The 20,587-nt window shown below is 41.7% G+C and overlaps 3 protein-coding genes across 4 annotated transcripts; 2 read left to right on the top strand and 1 right to left on the bottom strand.

Moving 5' to 3' along the window:
• Positions 1–717: 717 nt before the first annotated feature.
• On the top strand, positions 718–11,226 carry incenp (inner centromere protein). 2 transcript variants are annotated; one of them, XM_069163430.1, is made up of 21 exons: positions 718–919; positions 2,037–2,185; positions 2,308–2,418; positions 2,537–3,156; positions 3,276–3,342; positions 4,139–4,208; positions 4,345–4,459; positions 4,562–4,592; positions 4,697–4,784; positions 4,905–5,045; positions 5,463–5,480; positions 6,723–6,832; positions 6,935–7,055; positions 7,143–7,253; positions 7,585–7,745; positions 8,473–8,593; positions 9,040–9,123; positions 9,686–9,721; positions 9,987–10,052; positions 10,187–10,343; positions 10,530–11,226. In XM_069163430.1, the coding sequence occupies exons 2-21, from the start codon at positions 2,046–2,048 to the stop codon at positions 10,703–10,705; spliced, it is 2,544 nt and encodes an 847-aa protein (XP_069019531.1). In that variant the 5' UTR covers positions 718–919; positions 2,037–2,045; the 3' UTR covers positions 10,706–11,226. The 2 variants fall into 2 exon arrangements, with proteins under 2 accessions (XP_069019531.1, XP_069019532.1); XM_069163431.1 differs by lacking the exon at positions 5,463–5,480.
• A 942-nt stretch (positions 11,227–12,168) lies between these two features.
• fth1b (ferritin, heavy polypeptide 1b) lies at positions 12,169–14,685 on the top strand. Its single transcript, XM_069163245.1, has 5 exons — positions 12,169–12,284; positions 13,498–13,601; positions 13,708–13,854; positions 14,103–14,228; positions 14,332–14,685. Exons 2-5 carry the CDS (start codon positions 13,500–13,502, stop codon positions 14,488–14,490), a joined length of 534 nt encoding a protein of 177 aa, XP_069019346.1. The 5' UTR covers positions 12,169–12,284; positions 13,498–13,499; the 3' UTR covers positions 14,491–14,685.
• A 1,644-nt stretch (positions 14,686–16,329) lies between these two features.
• best1 (bestrophin 1) lies at positions 16,330–20,422 on the bottom strand. The gene is made up of 9 exons (XM_069162337.1): positions 20,271–20,422; positions 19,236–19,330; positions 18,871–19,104; positions 18,501–18,655; positions 18,311–18,388; positions 17,913–18,065; positions 17,737–17,817; positions 17,496–17,647; positions 16,330–17,407 (listed from the first exon to the last, which is right to left on the bottom strand). Exons 1-9 carry the CDS (start codon positions 20,420–20,422, stop codon positions 16,330–16,332), a joined length of 2,178 nt encoding a protein of 725 aa, XP_069018438.1.
• Positions 20,423–20,587: the final 165 nt, after the last annotated feature.

Raw genomic sequence — 20,587 nt, 5'->3', positions numbered from 1 at the left:
TGAAATACAAACATCTCTTGCACTTTGTTTAATTTTTTTTTTGCATTATAGGGAAAAAATTATATAAAACACAAGAACTGTGGTACAATAATATGCCACATCACGAAATCATAAACCCGCTTTATGATACTATATAAATAGGTAGTAGATAATCGTTTGTGGCTTTATTACAGGTCTAAAAACAGCACAGTACAGACTTGTCTACCTTACTCTGATGAACTGGACCCCCACCTCCGCCTTTGTTGTGTGATACATGGCTTCAAACATCCTGTGGAGGTGTTTCCTGAGGGGGACACAGCTACATTTTCAGTCTGCAGAAGAGGATGGGACACCAAAGCAAAGAGAGATCAACACGTTTATCTACATTTAAGAGAAAAAAAGCTAATGCCTCTCAAATGGGCCCATGGTGGATATACTTAGGGATTTAAAATATATATTTTTTGCGTTTCACTGAGTCTACACACGTACACAGACGTGCACGTGACTGAGTGCCGTGGGCGGAGCTGAAGAAATCCTGCCACAATACCGATTGGTCCATTTAAATCTGAGAAGCGCTGAAACCCCGCCCTAAATTACCTTCGGGTTCGCACGATTTGTCTTGTCCCCGTTGCCCGCCTCCGGCTCCGCACCGTATCCCGGTGTTGATCTCCGAGGTTAGCGCCGCCCTCCCGGATATCGCGGTCCTCGAATCGAACAGCTGTATTCGTCACCGAGCGTCCGGATTGGCTGGAGAGGTTTGAACGAGTTATAAACGGTTTCAGCGGGTCGGACTGCTGCTGTCGTGCGGGACGATCAGGTTGCGAAGACTCGGCCCTCATTTTACTTTACGTATTTTCGCTCAAGTATGCGATAACGTAGCTTTTAAAACCAGCGGAGCAACGTGCGTCGCGTTTATTTTTCTGAAACGTGGACATCGAAGGTAAATGTTTTGAAGTTTAAAGTTAGTTTACGTGATCAACGTTAGCCGGATAACGTCGTAACGAGCGGCTAAAACGCTCAACTAACTCCGGTAACTAAACTGATTGTGTCTCGGAGTAACTGTCACTCCTGTCTTGCGGTAGTTTCTATCATTATTTGACTGTTTTATTGTTGTTTACGCGTCGATATCGGTTGTTTAATGTTGGCTAAGCTAGCATGTTACTTTGGAAACGTCTGCTCCCCTGAACTCTCACAACACAAAGATAACGTGAAGTTGTTGCCTTTTTTTTTTTAATTTTATTTTATTGTAAACAATGTGTCATTGCTGCTGTAACTTAAGGACAACAAACGGGTTTTTCATCTCCGACCACATTGTTGTTAAATAGCCACCGTACTTCTCGTACATCCGTCCGCGGAAATAGACACTGCGCATGCGCACGTAAAAGTTTAAAAACAGGGTCTGACAATGAAACACTAAAATATAAGATGACAATCAAAACTTTATGGAAGGATAACGTTGCTTTGCAAATTGTGCTTTCATACAATTACTATTTAATATTCTCAGTCTACATGGCTGTCCAATTGTACAAAGTCTTAATATGATGTAAAGTTGTCGAGCAGTGTTGGCTGTGAACCCAGAATAGGCTGCGAATAGTTTAGTAAAGTTGTTTGTTTTTGTGTGGGGGACATAAAATGATATATACTTATACTGCAGGGACCTTTTTTTCACCACAACAAAAGATGGTGTGATATTAAATGCGTAATAAATATCATCTACGTAAAGCACCAATTATAAACATTATGTTTTGTTGTCAGTTCAGATTAAAATAAACTGCACCTCTTTCCATTTTCCACTTTGAAGATACCAGTTTATTTGTTACTGGTGTCCTTGGCTGTCAAGGTTTGTAGGTGGGTTGCAGACAAAGTTTGAGATTCTGTAGTTATTGATGAATAAGTGGCTTTTGTTGACTTTTCTGAACTACTGTCTAGGGGGTTAAATTGAAGTTGGTTGGTATAGTCAGGCTAAAAGGCTAAATAGATTTATGACTTTCATCTTGCTTGTCATCACATGTCTGGCCCATCCTTTCCTGATCTTAATTGTGCAATTTCTCCCTCAGGCCGTCACCATGAACTCCGTATTATCATCTGTGCGTTCCCTCTTGCAAATGTTTGACAGCAAGGCCCAAGACTTCATCAGTGAGATTGATAATGTCCACAATGTTTGGCTCGAAGAGATCCAGCAAGAAGCCAATCGCATGTTCTCAAGGTAGGCTCGAAGTAATGTTAGTGAAATATTAGATCCAATTTTACTTATCTTTCTCCTTTCACAGTAATTGTCTTTAAAAAAAAAAAAAAAATTCTGATGAAGCTGTTTCTATTTTATTTCAGAGATTTTAATGCAGAACCAGAATTGATGCCGAAGACGCCGTCACAGAAAAAGAATAGTCGCAGGAAGCGTGTATCTTTAGGGCGTCAGGAGGAAAACCAAGCAAGGCGAAGGTTTGTTGATTTTATTAGTTTTACTAAAGGCCAAGTCTTCTTTTCAATTTCTTCAAAGTGGAGCAATTTAACACGCGTTGTCCTTGTAAATCTAAACGAGTTTTCCTTTCCCGTCTAGATTTTCAAGGGGAAAGCGCAGTAACCTTCGTGACTCCTCCATCCAATCACTGAACTTCATCGCTGAAGAGGAGCCACTTCCTCAGGCTTCCACCTCTGAAACCAGTCGCACCACACAGCCCAAACGCACCACTCGCAAGAAAAAACAGACAACGCCTGAAGTGGAAGAGGATGCGAGCCTGTCACCTCGTGGCGGCAGTCAAACTGAAGAGGTGCAGAACAAGAAGCCAGAGCTGGCTGAGGAAGAAGAAGAGGACAAAAGTAATAAGGTGAATGGTGCTGAAGCCAAATCCGATGACACTTGTAACGCAGCCCTGACTCCACCTACGATACCTTCACCAGAGGTTGTTGTCAGGATTTCCTCGGCAGACCGCTTGTCTGCCGAGCTGGTTAAAGAGCCGGAGCCCTCTCCTGGCCGTACAGCTGCCAAGGTCGCAATAGCTGGAGCTGCCCAGAGCTCCAGGCGAAGCGCTGCACGATGCTCCCTCAAGCTGCGTCACTCGCTGGCTGGCCTGCGGCACAGTAGGACGCAGGAATCTGTCCGCCGTGCCTCACGTCGTTCGATGCTGAAGAAGAGGGTGACTCGCATGGGCAACTCCACATGTAGCAGCAACATCAGTGGTGAGAAGCTAACCGTATTTTCTTTATAACTTCACAGATGCAACATTTTTCCAAGTTCTTCCTCACTTTGATTCTCTTCGAGCTCTGTATGATATCCGGCTGCTTCTTTCATATTGTAGAGGACTCTTGCAAGGACTCTACAGAGGAGGAGGAGGAGGAGGAGAAGATGGAGCAGGATGGAGAAGTGTGAGTGTTCTCGTCTTTATGAATGTCTTTTTCTAACAATATAGGGTCATTGACAAAAATTAAGGGAGCTTATTTTACAGCAAACATAATCACATGACTTTTTTTTTTTTTATAACATTTAACCCTAACACACCATATACATAAGAAATTGTCTTGATAATGAAATGCATAATGATTTTGTAGTGGGGACTTAACGAAGGACGGGAATGCCTTCTGCTTCATGAATGCCTTTCAAACAGCTTAGTCTGATCATTTCTTTAAGGGTTGGAGATTTATCAAATCTAAATACAGTATTAAATCTGCCTAGTTATGGGGAAACCTTAGTGATGTTGTTATTAATCTGTGGAGCTATTTCCTAATGAACTATAGTGCCCATATTTTTTTTAAACAAAGAAACATCAGTCAGTGCAAAAGTGTGGCTCAGTGATTTGTTTTTAATAGTTTTTGGACAGGAATGGCACCAAGCAATAAAATAAGCAGGTGTTGTTGTTTATAGGGTACATTCTGTTGTTTTGGTCTCCTGAGATTTGTTGACGGTAATCAAAATACAGATGATCACCAGAGTTATCTTTAAAAATGCTCTTGGTTTTTGGTAATGTAGGGTTCGGGGAGACATCGATTGTCAGGACTTAATAGGCCCACATACTTTTTTGACATTCGCACACCCTAATTTTCTGGCTGGTAGATTTATCTACATAACCTCTCCTGAGCTACACATTACTGCCCTTGAATTCACTGATCTGTATTTATTTTAAAGTGTCTCTTACCTGTGTTTTTTATTCATTCATTGCTATAGCATGTCAGAAGCTGTTCCAGCAGACACAGTTGATAATGCTGCACTTGAAAAGTCTAATGAAACTCCAAAGGTATGAACGTTTTCCTTTGTCTAATTAAAAGGGGCTTACTTTGAAATTGAATATATTGTTTTGGTTTCTGATCAGCTGTTGGGTTTTTTTTGTGTTTTTTTGTGTTTTTTTTTTTTTTTTTTTTTATAAAACACAGACTCACCCAGCTGTTGAGCGCGTTACTCGTTCTGTGGCTGCAAACTCTCCCAAACTGGCGCCCCCAGCATTGTTCACTTCTGAGCTGAAAGTGAGCACTCCTAACAATTGGGCAGGTATGGGAACTCTTCATGTTTTTAACTGGTTCCTTTTTAATCAAGTTTTGGACTAAAATTCAACTTGTGTGTGCTAAATTCACGTTTCCATTTGTCTTTCAGTTGTCCCTGAGAAGCGACTTACTTCCCAGAGGTGAGTGCTGTGTGGGACAGAGGAGGGATGGTGGTATTTATTAAAAAAAATTTATGTCTGCAGTGATGTCAAAGGACTTACAAATGTTTTTCCTCTGTCTTTAGGCCACGTCACAGCACTAAACGCAAAGCTCCAGATACTGCAGAGGGAAGTCCCACCAAGAGGTTCTCTCCTCCCAAGAAAAGCCAAAGTGTAAGATGCAAATAAGAAAAAAAAGAATATTAGAGGACATGTACATATTTTTTCATTTCTGATATGTGGTATTTTTGATGAAATGGTCATGTTTGGAATTTCTTTGTTCTTGATGCACAGACCATCAGGCCCAACATGAGATCATTTCTCCACACCGTCCAGAAGAATCAGATGCTGATGATGACTCCGAGTTCCCTCGGCCGGACCGGTATGATCAAGTCCTTCATCAAACACACCACTCCTCTTAAGGTTGATGCTAAGGTACGTTATACCCCTAATACATTGTGAAGTAATGATATTCTTGTAAATTTTCAAAGTCGGCTTCAGTTGTTAGGAATAAAAATACTTCCCAGTGAATATTGAATAGTATGTTTGCTTAAAATGCCCCTTACTAGCACATACGTGGTATTGCAGTGAATTGAAAATGATCTTTAATAATTATTCAGGCTTATTATGACAAATCATGTTGTGTACTTTTTATCAGTGAGTGTCTCTAAAACCAGAATTTTTAAGAACATTTTAGTGCCGTGACAAAAATTGAATTCAAACTTTAGTATTTGATGATGTGAGTGTTTTTACATTTAAAAAAAAAAATATATATATATTGTGGGTCTTATTTTTGTTGAGTTATGACATCATGTGGTTCTCTTATTTGGATATCTTTTCTCCCCTTCTCAGTTGAGCATCGGTGTAGTGGTAAGTGTAATGTTGAAACACTGTTTGTGGGCACTTGCTGGTGTGAAACTTGAATGTCTCCTCATGTGGCACACTCGAGATAAGCCCCTTTCCCACCGTCACAGTTTACACTTTTGTGCTCTAGTCTACAGCAGAGCTGAAATTCAGGCTCGAGCAAAACACCTGTATAAAATTACTGAAAAAGTGAAATGCTAAGTAGACTGTGTGCGTCACTTTTCAGGTACAGAAAACAACCAACTAAAACCATATTACAGTGATTGAATAATGCAATTGTACAGAGTCCATGTGTGGAAGGGGCGACTATATAGTCATTTAACCATCAACCCAAACCGTGCTTGTTAGTTGATGGTGTTTGTGACCCCGACTGTCACTAATGATCATTCTTTGTAGTCTTATAATCTAACAAACCGTCAACCACCTGAACTGGCTGTGTAACATCACTGTGTGTTGCCTTTGAAACGTTGTGACCAGATGTAAAAATCCATCTTAACCTGAAGCTCCGAGTGTCAAGTCAGTTGTATACAAACCTGGTCTCACTGTTGGTGACTTAAGATGAACTGGGCGAGGCGACACAGGAGGTTGAGTCCTTGTTCTCTTTCAGGGAAATCAAATTTAGCTACTCTTGGTCTTTAGACACTGCGGTGGTGGTGCGTTGGTTTCTTGTTTTTGTATTTAATATCATGTATACAACTGTAGTTGAGCTTTACGTGCTGACACAGCTCGTTTAAAACAACACAGCATCTATAGAGCATAACTTTCCAATGAAATCACTTGTTTTATGCTGTTAAAAGGGGGCTGGAAATGTTTTTGTTTTTTTTATAATTATTTGTCAGGCAGCATGTACAAAAACCATAAATCTCACATAATGAAAAGAGATATATTGTACCAGATGTAAGGTGTAACTATTTGTAGATCCTGGTCAGGCAGACCGAAAGCACTTATATAAGTAATGAAGTCGTTTGCTTCACTGTGCTGATCTGTCTCTGCCGTTTAATAATTTGAACATAAATTTGATTGAACCTTAAAGACCTTGAAAATAAGTTTTTAGATGGATTTCTGCTTCTGTGTTTGTTTGAAGCAGTGTTTTTCTTCATTATTACACTACACGTTGGATTATTTTGATGTTCGCTCCCTTTCACATCACAGTATCTTTATATTAACTTTTCTGACATGAGTGTCTTACAGTTTTTGGTACCTTTTTTTTTCTTCTTTTTTTTTTTCTTGTTTTCTATATTTTCTCAGACAAAAGAGCGTCTCAAACTGGAGGCATTTAAAAAGAAGCAGGAGGTAGAGGACGAAAGAAAGAGGAAGATGGATGAGGAAAAGAGGAAGAAACAGGATGAAGCTAAAAGGTAACCATGCAACATCTTTCAGAGTTAAGCCACTCTGACTGAAACAATTCGGTAACAATTCATCATTATCTTTTAAATTAACTTTTAAAATGTATGTTCCAGGAAGAAGGATGAGAGGTTAAAACGAGTCTATGATGCCAAAGTAAAAGAAGAGCTGAGAGAGGAGGAAAAGAAAAAGAAGATTGAGCAAAAAATGGCTCAGATGGATGAGAAAAATGATAAGGTGTGCAGCTGGTGTGGTGGCTCTAGATCTGTATATTTAGACTGAACCATTTTGTCTGATCTCTTGATGCTGTGCATCTCCACACAGCGTCTGGCAGAGGAGAAGGTCAAGAAGAAGGTGGCCATAAAGCGTCAAGAGGAGCTGGAGCAGAAGAAAAAGTTGGAGGAAGACGCCAAAAAGAAGAAGATTCAGCAAGCAGTGAGACAACGCTCTTCTAGTTTATTTGTCGAGTTTGACTTTTTTGTCACCAACGTTTTTTCTTTTTTTTCCCCTTTGGTGCACACTGGGGATGTCATTATGCAAATCAATCCTTTGCAAAGAATTATGTTGCTAATATAATGATTAGATGACGGATGCATACAGCACGGAGCTTAACGTTTACCCAAACCGCTGCCAGAAGGCTAGCAACCTGAGAAACCAGGAAACCTCAATGATAAATTTGCAGGAGAGTTATTTAGTAACTTTACGGTGTTTGCCGTTACACATTGCAACTCCTCTTTCCTTATGTTGTGTGGTTTTTAACTTCCAGGAGGAAGAAAAGCGGCAGCAGGAGCTTCAGGCCAAGAAGAAGGCTGAGGAAGAGGAGCAGCGAGCTCGTAAGCTGGCTGAAGCTCGCAAAGCGCTGGAGCTAAAGAGGGAGCAGGAGCGCGAGAGGGAGCTGGAGAGAGAACGACAAGCCGCTGCTGAAAGGTCATCCGTTGTTTCTCATAGCCCAAACAATGGGGATGGACACCGAGGACACACACGGTTTCAAATAGATACTGAATACACCAGGAGCATTCAATACTGCCGTCGCTATTTGAACGTCATTTGGTTTTTTTTTAAGCTCGAATAACGTTCAGCATCATCGTTTGACCTGCATTTAATCATCCACTGATGATGATGGCCTCATTAGTGTCGTGCTGCTGTCGCCGTTGTGTTTCCGTTCTTTGGACACTGGACAGGTCCAAATGCTAGCGGGGATCACTTTAACAAAGCTCGGAGAAACCCCCACAGCTTGTGTGTGTGTGCTGGTGAAAGAGCCTCCAAACTAATGGGACGATATGCTGCAGTGTATATTTGTGGTGTTTTGTCTTGGTCCTCCGGTGGTTCCGCAGCCAGTTCATCCTCCCAGGTTGTTGGGAAGCTCTCCACTGCCCAGATTAATGCAAACAGTTGACTCAAGTCAGTTTTACACTTATTATCTGACCCCAGGGTTATTAACAGTTACAAGTTGCAGCGCCAGTGAAAGTCGAAGCACCAACATTAACTTGGTGCTGCTGGCCCTAGTGACGTCGTCGTCCTCTTCTGTTAATATTCAGTGACTCTCTGCTCTGAAATGTTCCTGTTTATTGAACTGAAACGCAGATCGGTGAAGACCGTAAGATATGCATTCATTCCAGAGTTTGTTTTCACGACTTGATGCGTGTTTTTGCAGGGAGCGAGTGGAAAAAGAAAAGGCTCTCGCTCTGCAACGTGAGCTGGAGAGGGCGGCGAGAGGGAAAGAGATGAGAGAGCTGGAGGAGAGGAGGAGGGCGTTGGAGGAAAAAAGAAAACTGGTAAGAAAATACCATTTTGAACCCACATGTCTTAAACAAGCGTCCGAGTGGTGATATTTTAGCAGTTTTAAAGCGCAGGAACATCATGTCATCAACATATCAAGTTTAAACACCTACATTGCGAGAACACAGACACCCAAGCCTGTCTGTGGCTTCTATTTGTTTGATGTTGGGTCCGGAGGGATGTAAAGGTGATTTAGGTATCATCTACTCCTCCACCTTTCATACAGATACTTACTTACACCTGCATTGTTTCAGGGGAACATAACAAGTATTCTTGAAACATGTTGACACAGTCTAGAGATCATGTTGATTAATGTCACCGTTTCAGATGAGAATATATATTGAAGTAAATTGGCATTTCTTTCATGCATTTTAAAGTTTTCAGAGTTTGTTATTCCAGCTGCTCAGCTGTCTGGTTGTTCATGAGATTTTCGTTCCACCAGGAGGAGCGGCAGAGGCTGGCTGCAAAAGAGAAAGCTGTTAAAGAGCTAGAGGCTGCTCAGCAGAGAGGGGCTGCTAACACACAGGTACACTGACAGTAGGATATAATACTTCACTTGCACAGTTAAACATTAATGAAAGCTGAATCAAAGCTCAGATATTGTCAGTTTAAAGGTTCACCCAAATTATGGAAAGAATTTCCTCACCGACACGGGCAGAAAGTTTTGGTTTTATTTATTTGTCCTTATCCATAATTGATCTTTATAACCTTATCTTTATAGAGACTATTTGAAGTGTTAAAACTGTTGTTGGCGTGTCCTGTGGATTATCCACAGTACTTTGGGCGAACAAACTTATTAGAGTGCGTAATACTTTTGCAGCCTAAAACATAAAGCTCCTATGAAACTGAACTTATTTATCGTCTTAATGTTCTTTTCTTCTTTTTTTTTTTTTTTTTTTACCCATAAACCCATCAACAGTATTATTTACAAATGTAACAATACATTGCATTTTTTGAGGGAGATATAAAAACAACAATTTCACCACTTAATCAATTATCTCAAAAGTGTACTTTCTGAGGGCATCTTATTAGTAATGTAATAACTAAGTGTTTATTTATTTTTTTCTCCCTCCCTGTTTGTAATGAAGACGGCTGCTGTCCTCAATGTGACTGTGGATATGGAGGTAAGAATCTAATCATGGATGGTCACATTTCTCCTTAATCCTTGGATGAACATGTGCGCACACTGGAATTAAAGATCAAGTGTTCTTTGCCTTTTAAATTTAAGACGACAGCCATTATGGTTTGGTATTCACCAATTAATTAGCCACTGGGAAATATCTATAAATTATTGTTCAGTGACCGTGTTGAAATCTGAATGTTAAAAGGACTCCGTGTTTGTCTCAGCTGGTTTGACACATTTTCCACCTTTCCTCTTGATCCTTTCAGCGCTCAGTAATGAGCACGCCTGTAGGAAAAGGGGGTGGCGGCCTCAATGTGACTCACGATATCGAGGTATATTTCAGTGATGCTTTTTTTTGTGTGTGTGTGTGTGTATAAATTTAATAAATTTCTCTATTTACAAACATGACGTAAATAATTTCACATTAGCGTAAAGCCTCATAGTGTGCTGTATCCTTCTCCTGCAGCTATCCTCACCTCAGTCGTACGACATCACTCCAAAGGGTGGGAACAAACCTCCGGTTATGTCCAAAACTGCAGAGGATTATGGGATGGACCAAAACAGTGACGACTCCACTGATGATGAGTCTGCTCCGAGGAAACCTATCCCGTCCTGGGCAGAAGGTACGTGAATCAGTGCGGTTGTGATGTTCAAATTCTTTAGTATATCCAAACTGCTGTAATGTAGTTGCTCATTAATTCAGTCCTGGAAAATAGTCAGTTATAATGTAATTTATACCATATTGAGTTAATCCCGTTTGCAAGTCACATGCCTGTTTGCTGTTTTTAAACGGATCGTTTCCCTTCCAGGTCACAATCTGCAGCAGATCATTATGAAGCAATACTTCAACCCGCCTGATTTAGACTCTTTCTTTGGAATAGTCGAGCCACCGAAACTGGAAAACATCTTTTACAAGAGCAAGCCTCGATATTTTAAACGCACCAGCTCTGCAGTGTGGCACTCACCTCCTGCTGGAACCAAATAACGTCTGTACACTAATACAGATGTATACACTGCTGTATAAAGATTCATTTTTGAAGGTCTGATTCAAATAAAGTAATGTGTTTTGTTCAGGGGTTTTTTTTTTGTTTTGTTTTTTTATAAAATTACATTTACTTTTTAGATTTTAGAGCAAATTTGTTTTGAATATTGTCACTAGTGTGTAAAATATCTTTGACTCAGTTGATCAATAAGCGAGGAAACTGATGTAGTGGTATTGGGGAATTGATAACAAACGTCCACATCTTCATATCGAAGAAGACTTTTATTTTCATGGCATTCATTTTGAGTTGAATGTTTACTTTGTGCGGAGATTATGACTTTCTATTGTAAGTAAGCGGGTGAAACCAATAACCTTAACGATAGTGCAGTCTGATTTTGTTGTACCAGGACAGGAATGCAGCGTGTGCAATGCTTGGGAATATTGCCGTTTATAATATTTGTGGATGCATTTTTATGTTCTTCAATGTCGTGCAGTCTGCCATATTAAAGGTTTGTGCTTTAAAATGATTTTCTCACACAGCTACACCCAGCAATATGACTTTCAGTTCTGTTTCATTAGTCATGTAGGTAGTAAACAGTGCAATATAATTTGTTTGATGTGAAACGTAGGTCATCTCAGCAAAAAGAGCACTGTTTGTTTAATGTATGATTAATAATAAAATAAAGAAAATCTGATGTAATACTTCACATATATGAGGATTAGTGTGTAAAATGAAGTGACAAGTATATGCAAGTGGCTGTACATTGGTTATGGTGAAGAACTTGTTTAATAGCAGTCGTCGTTGTCGACAGTCCCAATTTATGTAAACCGAGTAGTGAACAGTGAGTTTGACATGAGATGATGCAGACAAACTGGGGGGTAAAAATATCCAATATGGTAAGTTTACAGGGGAAGCCTTTCTGGTGTGTGCAGCCATAATCCTGTAACGAGGGCAACATGCTGCGTACCTGTGGTCCCTACTGCTGTGTGTCTTCCACTGGAGTGAACAAAGAGTACAGCAGGGGGCTGAGCACACAGCTCTGTGGGATATCTTCACAAAATGTAAAGTGCTTTGTTGAAAGACTTTTTTTGTTTTTTACAGCTCAGAAACATAAATTTGCATATCTACATTTAAAAGACATGACAGCTGGGCCGATCTCGTCCGCTGAGGAGGGATGCTGAGGTCCAAGCTCCAGAACAAGCCACTAAAATGAATCTGTGGTGAGGTTGTTTTGTTCACTATTGTTGACATGGACGGAAATAACGTTACATCCTTACTAGTGTGAAATCAGAGGCGAAATATACATTTAACGCAACAGCTGACATTTCATAAAAAAAAATCTGTACTACCGTCACTTGTTTAAAATTAGGCCATTTATTAACTGGCATTTTCTCCCATCACATACCTTTAACCGCGAACGTGAACGTCAGTGCGACCTCGTGACGTCATTACGCACACTGCGCGCGTACTGCGTTACCTGCCAAATAACGTTTATCTTGCAGGTCGTAGATATCGGTGTGTGTGTTTGTGACCACTACGGCGATCAGATCCTCCTGTGAAACGTGAGAACTCAAAAACCAGGTAGGTTTACGTGACATGTCGCTGCTCAGCATCCCACTTATCTTGTTTGCTGTCACCCTGTCGTGTTGTTTGTGATGAAAGTGATGGAGATGTGATAGTTAGCAGTAACCAGCAAGCGTCAGGAGGTTTTGGTAACTTGGAGCTTCGTTATCTCCACATTTTTTTTTTTTATTTGATTTTGATTTTATACACTTTATTAATCCCCGAGGGGAAATTTCCTCACTACAGCAGGCAGGATCCATCAGTAAAGTTAACATCATCATTTACCCTCTCATGTTGTGTTGGGCACCATGTTGGCATCATTCATGACTTTAACCCGACGTTTCTTTACATAAACAGGTCAACAATCTTTGTTACTTGGACAATTATCAGTGTCGCGTTGAGAAACTATTTAACAACTCAAACGTTTGTTTTCTTATTTAGCTGACTTAATAAATATAAAATCTTTTTGACCTTCTCCTCTGCCAAAAAAATAAAATAATAATAATTTTAAAAAAAATCAGTAAATAGAAGACAAATTGAGTTAAATTAGTTTACCATTTAACTCTGATAAATAGTCATCCGGCTTGAATAGTTGACTGGCTTGTTAGTCGGTTATTGTGAGATGAAATCATAGACTGCATGAAGGTCATCTGGATCGATATGAATGCAGTCATGCCCTCAAAGAGCCGGTGCACCCTCTTCAGTACACACCCACAGACCGTGGAGTCAGTAGGTCCTCTGAAAACTGCTGGCAGTGAAGTAGATTATCCAGAGGACTTGATGCAGGTAAATGTACTTGTTAAATGATCTTTCTCCAAGTCTATTCATCAGGCAGAAATCTCAAGGAAACAATCAAAACCTGAATGCATGTAGGTCTTTGTGTTGCTAGATTACAGCTAGGTAAAATGAGGACTTTTTATTTAATTTTTTTTTGCAATTTGAGGCAAGTGACCTTTTGAGTGGCAGCGGATTGATTTAATTCATTGGTCTGCTGTTTGGAAAGCCATTTAATCATTTTAGCAGGTGTTTCACACTGTTCATTTACTGTCAGCGGTCACCGTCAGTCTGCAGTGCATTTCTCTTTGTGTCCGGGGTGGTGGCCCAAATTTTGCATCAGCTGAGTTCAAGCACCCATGTAGGTCTGCTTATACTTGCATAAAATGCCTCTCCACTTATGTGCTGCCTGACATCTGTTCACTCACTCATTTATTTATTGGTTTAATCTGTACAGAAATGAGTTCACAAATCCGACAAAACTTCCACCAGGACTGCGAGGCCGCCATTAACAGACAGATAAACTTGGAGCTGTATGCCTCCTATGTTTATCTCTCAATGGTGAGAAAAGCTTTCAAGCCAGCGGTGTCGTGATGTCACGTCAAAGGTATTTCTGTGACAACCGTACAGCCTACGGTGACAACTAATTATTTATTTTGTCTTTTAGGCCTATTATTTTGAGAGGGATGATAATTCCCTCCCAAATTTTGCAAAGTTCTTTCACACACAGTCCAAAGAGGAGCGTCAGCATGCGGAGAAGCTGTTGAGCCTGCAGAACAAGCGGGGTGGCAGAATTTTTCTGCAGGACATCAGGGTATGTAAAGCTACTTCCACCAATTTAAAAAAAATCTCAGTGGGGTAGTAAACTAGTTTCATGCCCCTCTTCTATACAAAGAGCACAAAGGGAAAGGGGCATATGTCCATTCTCAGTCTGCAGTCCAAAGGGAAGTCTCCATATTTTCTAGAACCAAAACTGCAGTTTTAATGTGTCAGAAATGCTTTATTTTTTTATTTTTACTTTAAACAGACCAGTGTTGTATTGTCATGAATTATTTGTGTTAGAAACCTGATAGAGATGAGTGGGGGAGCGGCATGGAGGCTTTGGAGTGTGCCCTGCAGCTGGAGAAACATGTAAACCAATCTCTGCTGGACCTGCAGAAAATGGCGACTGACCACAATGATCCTCACGTAAGAAGCAGACCTGGACAACGAACACTTATCCGCCATTATCTTTGACAGTCTAATAAGATGCAACATTTGGTCCTTTTTTTGTTGTTGTTTTTTTCCGCAGTTGTGTGACGTCATAGAAACGCATTTTCTGGATGAGCAGGTGAAATCCATCAAAGAGCTCGCTGACTGGATCTCAAACCTGCGTCGCATGGGAGCCCCTCAGAGCGGCATGGCCGAGTACCTCTTTGACAAACACACCATGGCTGGAGAGGGAAGTTAAACTCTGCTCTGCTGGGCGCTGCATGCCAGCCTGACACGTACTTCATATGATACAAATGACGCTGCTTTATTTATGTTTGTTAGCTGTTTGCAAAAGCCATAGATCGCTCTTGATAATATCTGACTGCAGACTTCAAATGTATGAGTGCAAAATAATCGCAAGATGTTTTATAGAAATAAACACCTTTTAATTCAGGCTAATTTTGTGTTCATATTTCCCTGATCGTTTCAGGGTTTAAATAAATATTTGCATCTCTTTGAGGAACAAGTTTATAGAAGCGGGACGATGCCGGTGGAACGTTCTTAAAGTACAGTTTTAAAATGAGTTAAATTATAGTGACTCTTTGTAATAATCTTAAAGAAAAGTAAATATGTTACACAAAAAGGGTTTTTCTGACCACTCTGTTTGGTTTTTCTTGTAAAAAATAGTCATACTTTTGCCTCTAAAAACAGCCTAAGAAAGAACAATTGCTCTTTAGTTTAAAAGACATTGTTTCGGATAAGTTTTTGAAAAGCCCAAAAGTTGGAAACTGCTACCAAGGACCACGCCGGGATATTCTTGTTACACCATATAATTCCAAAAACTTCGGCGTTAGATTTTTTTGTCATGTATTATTATTATTATTATTATTATTATTATTATTATTATTATTATTATTATTATTATTATTATTGTTATTATTATACTATTTATGAACCTTTGTTTGGTTCGATTCTGCAGCGACTGGCCCTTTTTTTTTTTGGGCCTCTCACCAAACACTCCCAACACAAGCGCACACTCATGCACGCACACCTTTAGCCTGTACTGCTAACTTCTTACTTCTTGTCCATTTTCTGAAGAGCTTCTTGCTCAAATGTTGAACTGTTGAGAAAAAATGTCACAATGTCGACAAAAGTTATCACAAAGGACAGAGAGAAAGATCATTGGACAAACAAAATAGCATTTCCCAGCATGCTTTCTTCCCTGGAACTTGTCAGAATAATCCCACCAAATTGAATAGGGGTAAGTAATTGGTAGTAATAATCGTGTATTTATTTTTGATAAAACATAACACAACAGATAATAAAAGATACATGACTCAAAACTATAAGTGTTTTACACATGGTGGAAAGGGTATATTTATCAATCACAATCTTAAATTAGCCTAATTATGATGATCAATGGTAATTTTGAACACTGAAACTGTGAGGACCCTCACCTTTGCTATCAATAGTTTCATAATTGTTTTGATTTGTTTTTTGGTTGTTTTTTTTCCATAATTTATAGGATAAGCAGGTGAGGGTGAGACCCAACCCAAACGTTTCTTCAACTATTTCCCAGGTGGACCGATTGCTTCTCTCTGCAGCTGCTTTATGTGCATTTTAGCAATATTTGTAGTTTTGCTTGTATAATAACAGAATAAAGTAGTAGTAAAAAAAAAAAATCATTTCAGTTTTTATTGAAAAAAAACTTGATAATGACGTAAGGAGCATAACATGTGATAAGCAATATTAATTATAGAGTACACTGATGGAAACAAAGCTAAGACGACCAGCGCTTTAAAGTATACACATTTGGCTTCTTGTCGCCGAGTTTCAGAGAAAACTGGCAAGCATTTCTTATTTTTCCTTCACATGTTGACGCTTAAGTCTCATAAAGTGCAGTACAACTAGGTTAATTCTTCTTGGAGAGTTTATCCGGAAGTACTGAATAACTGTGTTTGCAACAAATAATTTCACTTGTGTTGAGGCTGGTTTAGATGCCCGTCAAGCATTTTAGAAGGAACTCAGTCCAGGACCTCTTTGTGTGAATTATTTTGAATACCACACAGGAAAAAGAAACGTGTCACACTTTCTTTTATTAGTCGTGCTCCCTCCCTCCTGCCGCCTTTTTCACCCCACCGTCCACCAGAACGCCCAGCAGGTCCCCTTCAGCCAATGAGATTCCTGAATCATTGGGTGAGTTTTGCTGATTGGTTTCTTGCTGCGATGGCGCTGAAGTGGAAACTGTGTTCATGTTGTTGCTCAATGTGCCGTTGGTGCCCCCACTGCTTGCCCTCATGTTAGTGCTTAAGTTCCCGTGGTTACTAAAATTACTGTGACTTGCACCGTTATAGAGACTTCCTGTCGTGCCAGCACTGTTAGTGCTTGTTGCATTAATGCTGCTAGAGCTGCCGCTGGGATTACCGGGATTTGGTGCCGTTGTGCGAGAGGGAGGAGTGAACGAGAACACCCTTTCTCCTCCGCTTCCTGTGGTCCGAGCACTTAGGGGTCCTGGCTGGCTGTCAGTTGACGGGAGGGTGTCCAGAGTGAGGTGGGGAGGGGGTGGACGGCGAGACAGCAGGCCTTGTCCTGGTCTGAGTTTAGATATTGGACACAGTTGAGGTGGTGGGTCGGGGAAGGAGAAGGTCGGGGCACTCTGCATCTCACCGTCCTCACTCAGCCAGGGGAAAGCAGAGGACGGTGGTGGGGGGATGTGGTTGGGAGTGTCAGGGGGTAGGAACTGTGAGCCCACCATTGGTGGTGCTAGAGAGCTACAGCTGCGATTCCACTCATTTTGTGTTCTCCGGGCGGGTCGAGGGCGGGGCACCGCAGGGGGCACGCAGTGGATGGGTGTTTGTGGGCAGCTGTAGAAACCTGGTCTCTCATACAAGGGAATGGTGGAGAAGGCGTAGTCTGGATCTCGCTCCTGGTTCAAAGGCTGGCGGGCTTGACTTGGATTGGACGGTGCCTCTGGGTGCAGGTAAAAAGGGAAGCGGCTTATTGGTGCTCCGGGGCGCCGGCGCAGGAGAGAGACCCGCGAGGAGCGAGGGAAGTTAGGGGACTGGACACCGAGAAGACGTCCGAGCCCTCCAAGCAGCGGGGTAGAGTAGTTGGCTTCCTCGTGTTCTTTGATCTGTCCCAGATTGGACTGAAACTCCATCTCCTCCTTAGGAACACTAGTTCAGATAAAGCAGAAGGTTAACCACATGTTAAGCACTGTTTTTTAAAAACTGTCGGCCAGCAAATAAAATAAATGAGTTAAACCTGATATCGAGGGCCGAGCCCATGAAGGAGGGTTTGCGATGTTCAGCACTGGCAGTAGTGTAGGGAGGCTGCGGCTCTGACTCATTCCAGTACATGTCCCTCTCAACCAGTGGCAGGCTGTCGTACATCTCATCCACAGACAGCAAGGACACCTGGGACACAATGAAAACCACTGCCAGTCAAACAAGACAGCCACCATCAATGGTCAATAAAAAGCTCATAGTTTGGTTTCGGTCCACACCTGCAAATTGCGATCGACAAGCCAGTTGGTTTCAAAGTCATCGTCGTCTTCACCAAAAGGATTTATGAGTTGCTCAGCCACCTGAGACAATGAAAACACAAGACCACCTCAATGAAAACGGACAACCGAAAAGAGTTTCTGTGTGATAATCACATAAACAATCAGCTGTGCTTCACCTTCAGCCAACCAACATAGAAGAAAAACTGCAACAGGGTGAATACAGGCAGGTAGAAGTCCAGATCATGACCAGGGTATCCCTGAGTCGGGTCCAAGAACTGACGACCAATCAGACAAGCCAGGAAGAAGCTGTAGACGGCCACTGTCGCCACCTAAATTAAAAGACATTAGTCAAGTCTGGCAGCGTATCACGGAAACCTGAGTAACATTCACAAAGTCTGTGGCTAAGTTGTTTTATTGGTCTCTTTTATAGTTTTTAGGAGCCTAATATCGTCTTGTCTGTCGCAATCTTTTTTTTTTTTTTTTTACAATGAATAAAAACTACTTAGTCTGTTTGTTCTACTGCCAAGACATCTGCTATATTTTAGCTACAGAAAGACTGCAGTATCAACCAAACCTGAGTATAGACGAGAGGCAGGCTGATCCAGTCATAACCGTACAGCTTCATACACTTTGCCCGTAAACTATTCAGCTCCTGAACAAAGAGAAAACAGCATGTCATGCAAATCCAGGACTTGTTTCTGGGACAAAATTCCCTCAAAGTAAAGAAGTTCAGGCTCTTTAGGCCTGCTGACATGAACACCTACAGTGAGAATGGCTGTGAGTGCCACGTCGTTGTTGATGCGACCCTCAGTCCGAGATCTCAGAGCCAGGCTGACGAACCACATGCAGGGCACCCAGAATTTATTATGTGGAGAGGGCAAATCCTCGAGGTGCCTCAGCTCTTCTGATGTAATCAAACCTGAGAGGAACAAACACAGCGTGGAGATTAAAGCAGTCAAAGGATGTTTGTTGCCGTGTTTCGTCCTGGTCACCAGCCAGAACTCTCAGTCATAATCTCAGTCATTATGTCACCAAGTAGTACGTGTGCCGCACAAATATTTTAGCCAGCAGGTTTTGGATGGTTGTGTGAAATTAGCAGGACCAACAGCAGTGAGTTTCATCGCTGCGTCGTACCTGCCTGCACCAGATGCTCCATGGTGGGAAACCTCTTGTAGACGGCTGTGCTGACAGAGCGGTAGATGAGCACTCCTGAGAGGTTGGCGTACCGCATCAGAGTCCGGCGGGTCATCCTGGAGGCCTCGTCAGCTCCACGAACGTGAGCTCCTACAAGCGCCGCCAAACGGTCTGGCCAGGGTACGTTCTCAAACTGACCCCACCAACGGGACACGACCAAGGTCACATAGAAACCTAGTAAAAATCATTATTAAGTAAGGCGGTGTAGAATTAGATGCCAGTTTTCAGTAACGGTGTTCAGAAACACAAGAAGTTCAATTCAATTTTCAAACTGAAAAGTAGGAAAACAGTCGGGTACAGCTCACCCAACACAAACGACACAGGGATGAGCTCTGCATAGCGGTCGCAGTATATTGACAGCTTCTCGAACAGCCTCTTCTGGTCATCATGTAACAAAAACCTGGCGAAGGAAACATCTGGTGAGTCCGGTATCACCCCTAAGTGCGTGACACACCTGTCAGTTCACCGCGGGACACAGTGTAAGTGTCATGTTTGGCCTCTTGTGAACAGTACGGTGCTACCACAAACCATGTGGTTAGGTTTAGGAAAAAAAAAAACTCCTTGGTGAGGGTTAGGAAAGGTTTCTTAAAAGAAATCCACGTGGCTTTCTCACACACATGAGTCCTGGTTTCCCAGGTGAAAAGTTAACGGTTCCAGGTCGCAGGACTTCTTTGTTCGACCCTGGTCATACATGCGTGTACTTTTCACGCCTAGGTGATGCGAAATGTGACACTGACACTGTATCCTCTAGTGGACTGACGGGTGCTTCAAAGCTGTGCTTCCCAAAATGCAGGTTGGGACAAGCCGGATGTTACTGGAGCCAAATTCACTTTGTGAATATATGAGTCTGGACACGCTCCATTGGGAATTGTTTCCAGTCTTAGCATCCTACTGGGCGTAGACCTCGGGTTCATTTTGAAATTAGTGAAGCAGCTTTTAACCAATCGGCTTTGACATATGCATCAAAACAATAACACAGCTGCAACAACCTTTCAAAAGAAAATACTTGACTTCAGCGTCATCGCTCTTAACCACCCACACTGGTCGCCGATTGGTCCGCTTTTCAGAGTGGCTGTGTAAACATGAATGTGAACACAGTTTCTAGACTATGATCACTGTGATTTTGTATCGCTTTTCTCAAACATCCAATACAAATTCAAGTAACATCTGATTGCTACTTATCTGATCCCCTGAAGATGACTCATAGACAACCAGCCGCCCCCAGACCCCAGTTTGGGGACCACAAACCTCAATGTATTAAACTAATAAACACAGTGAAAAACTGTTATTGTCCGCAGACTGCCAGACTTGAATAGTTGCTATTGGAGTTCAAAGATTACCTGTAAACAATACTGAAGAAGTAGTAGAGCAGAGTGAAGATGAGGAGCTCTCTGTAGAGCAGTTTGTAGATGCTGCCTTTCCATCGCAGAAGCAGGTGAAAGAAGGTCCCCAGACCTGCATCAGCAACTCTGCGGGAGTATGTCACTGTCATTGCTGCCGCTGCTGCTGCTTGCTGGCCAACTTGCTGTCTGACTGTAGCCTGACATGAAGGAGACCAGCGTGGTGTTGTTTTCTGTGCTCTGCCAGAGCTCAGCTTCAGCGATCAGTCTGGATCTCATAAGGCCAACATCGGTCACATATCTACAATAATCAAGTA

This window comes from Embiotoca jacksoni, unplaced genomic scaffold (genome assembly GCF_022577435.1).
Source record: "Embiotoca jacksoni isolate LCO1_2020_lvr unplaced genomic scaffold, fEmbJac1.0.p SCAF_3, whole genome shotgun sequence".
Taxonomy (NCBI): Eukaryota; Metazoa; Chordata; class Actinopteri; family Embiotocidae; genus Embiotoca; species Embiotoca jacksoni.
The sequence above is the reverse complement of the archived record's forward strand: the minus strand, read 5'-3'. Positions and strand labels throughout refer to the sequence as shown.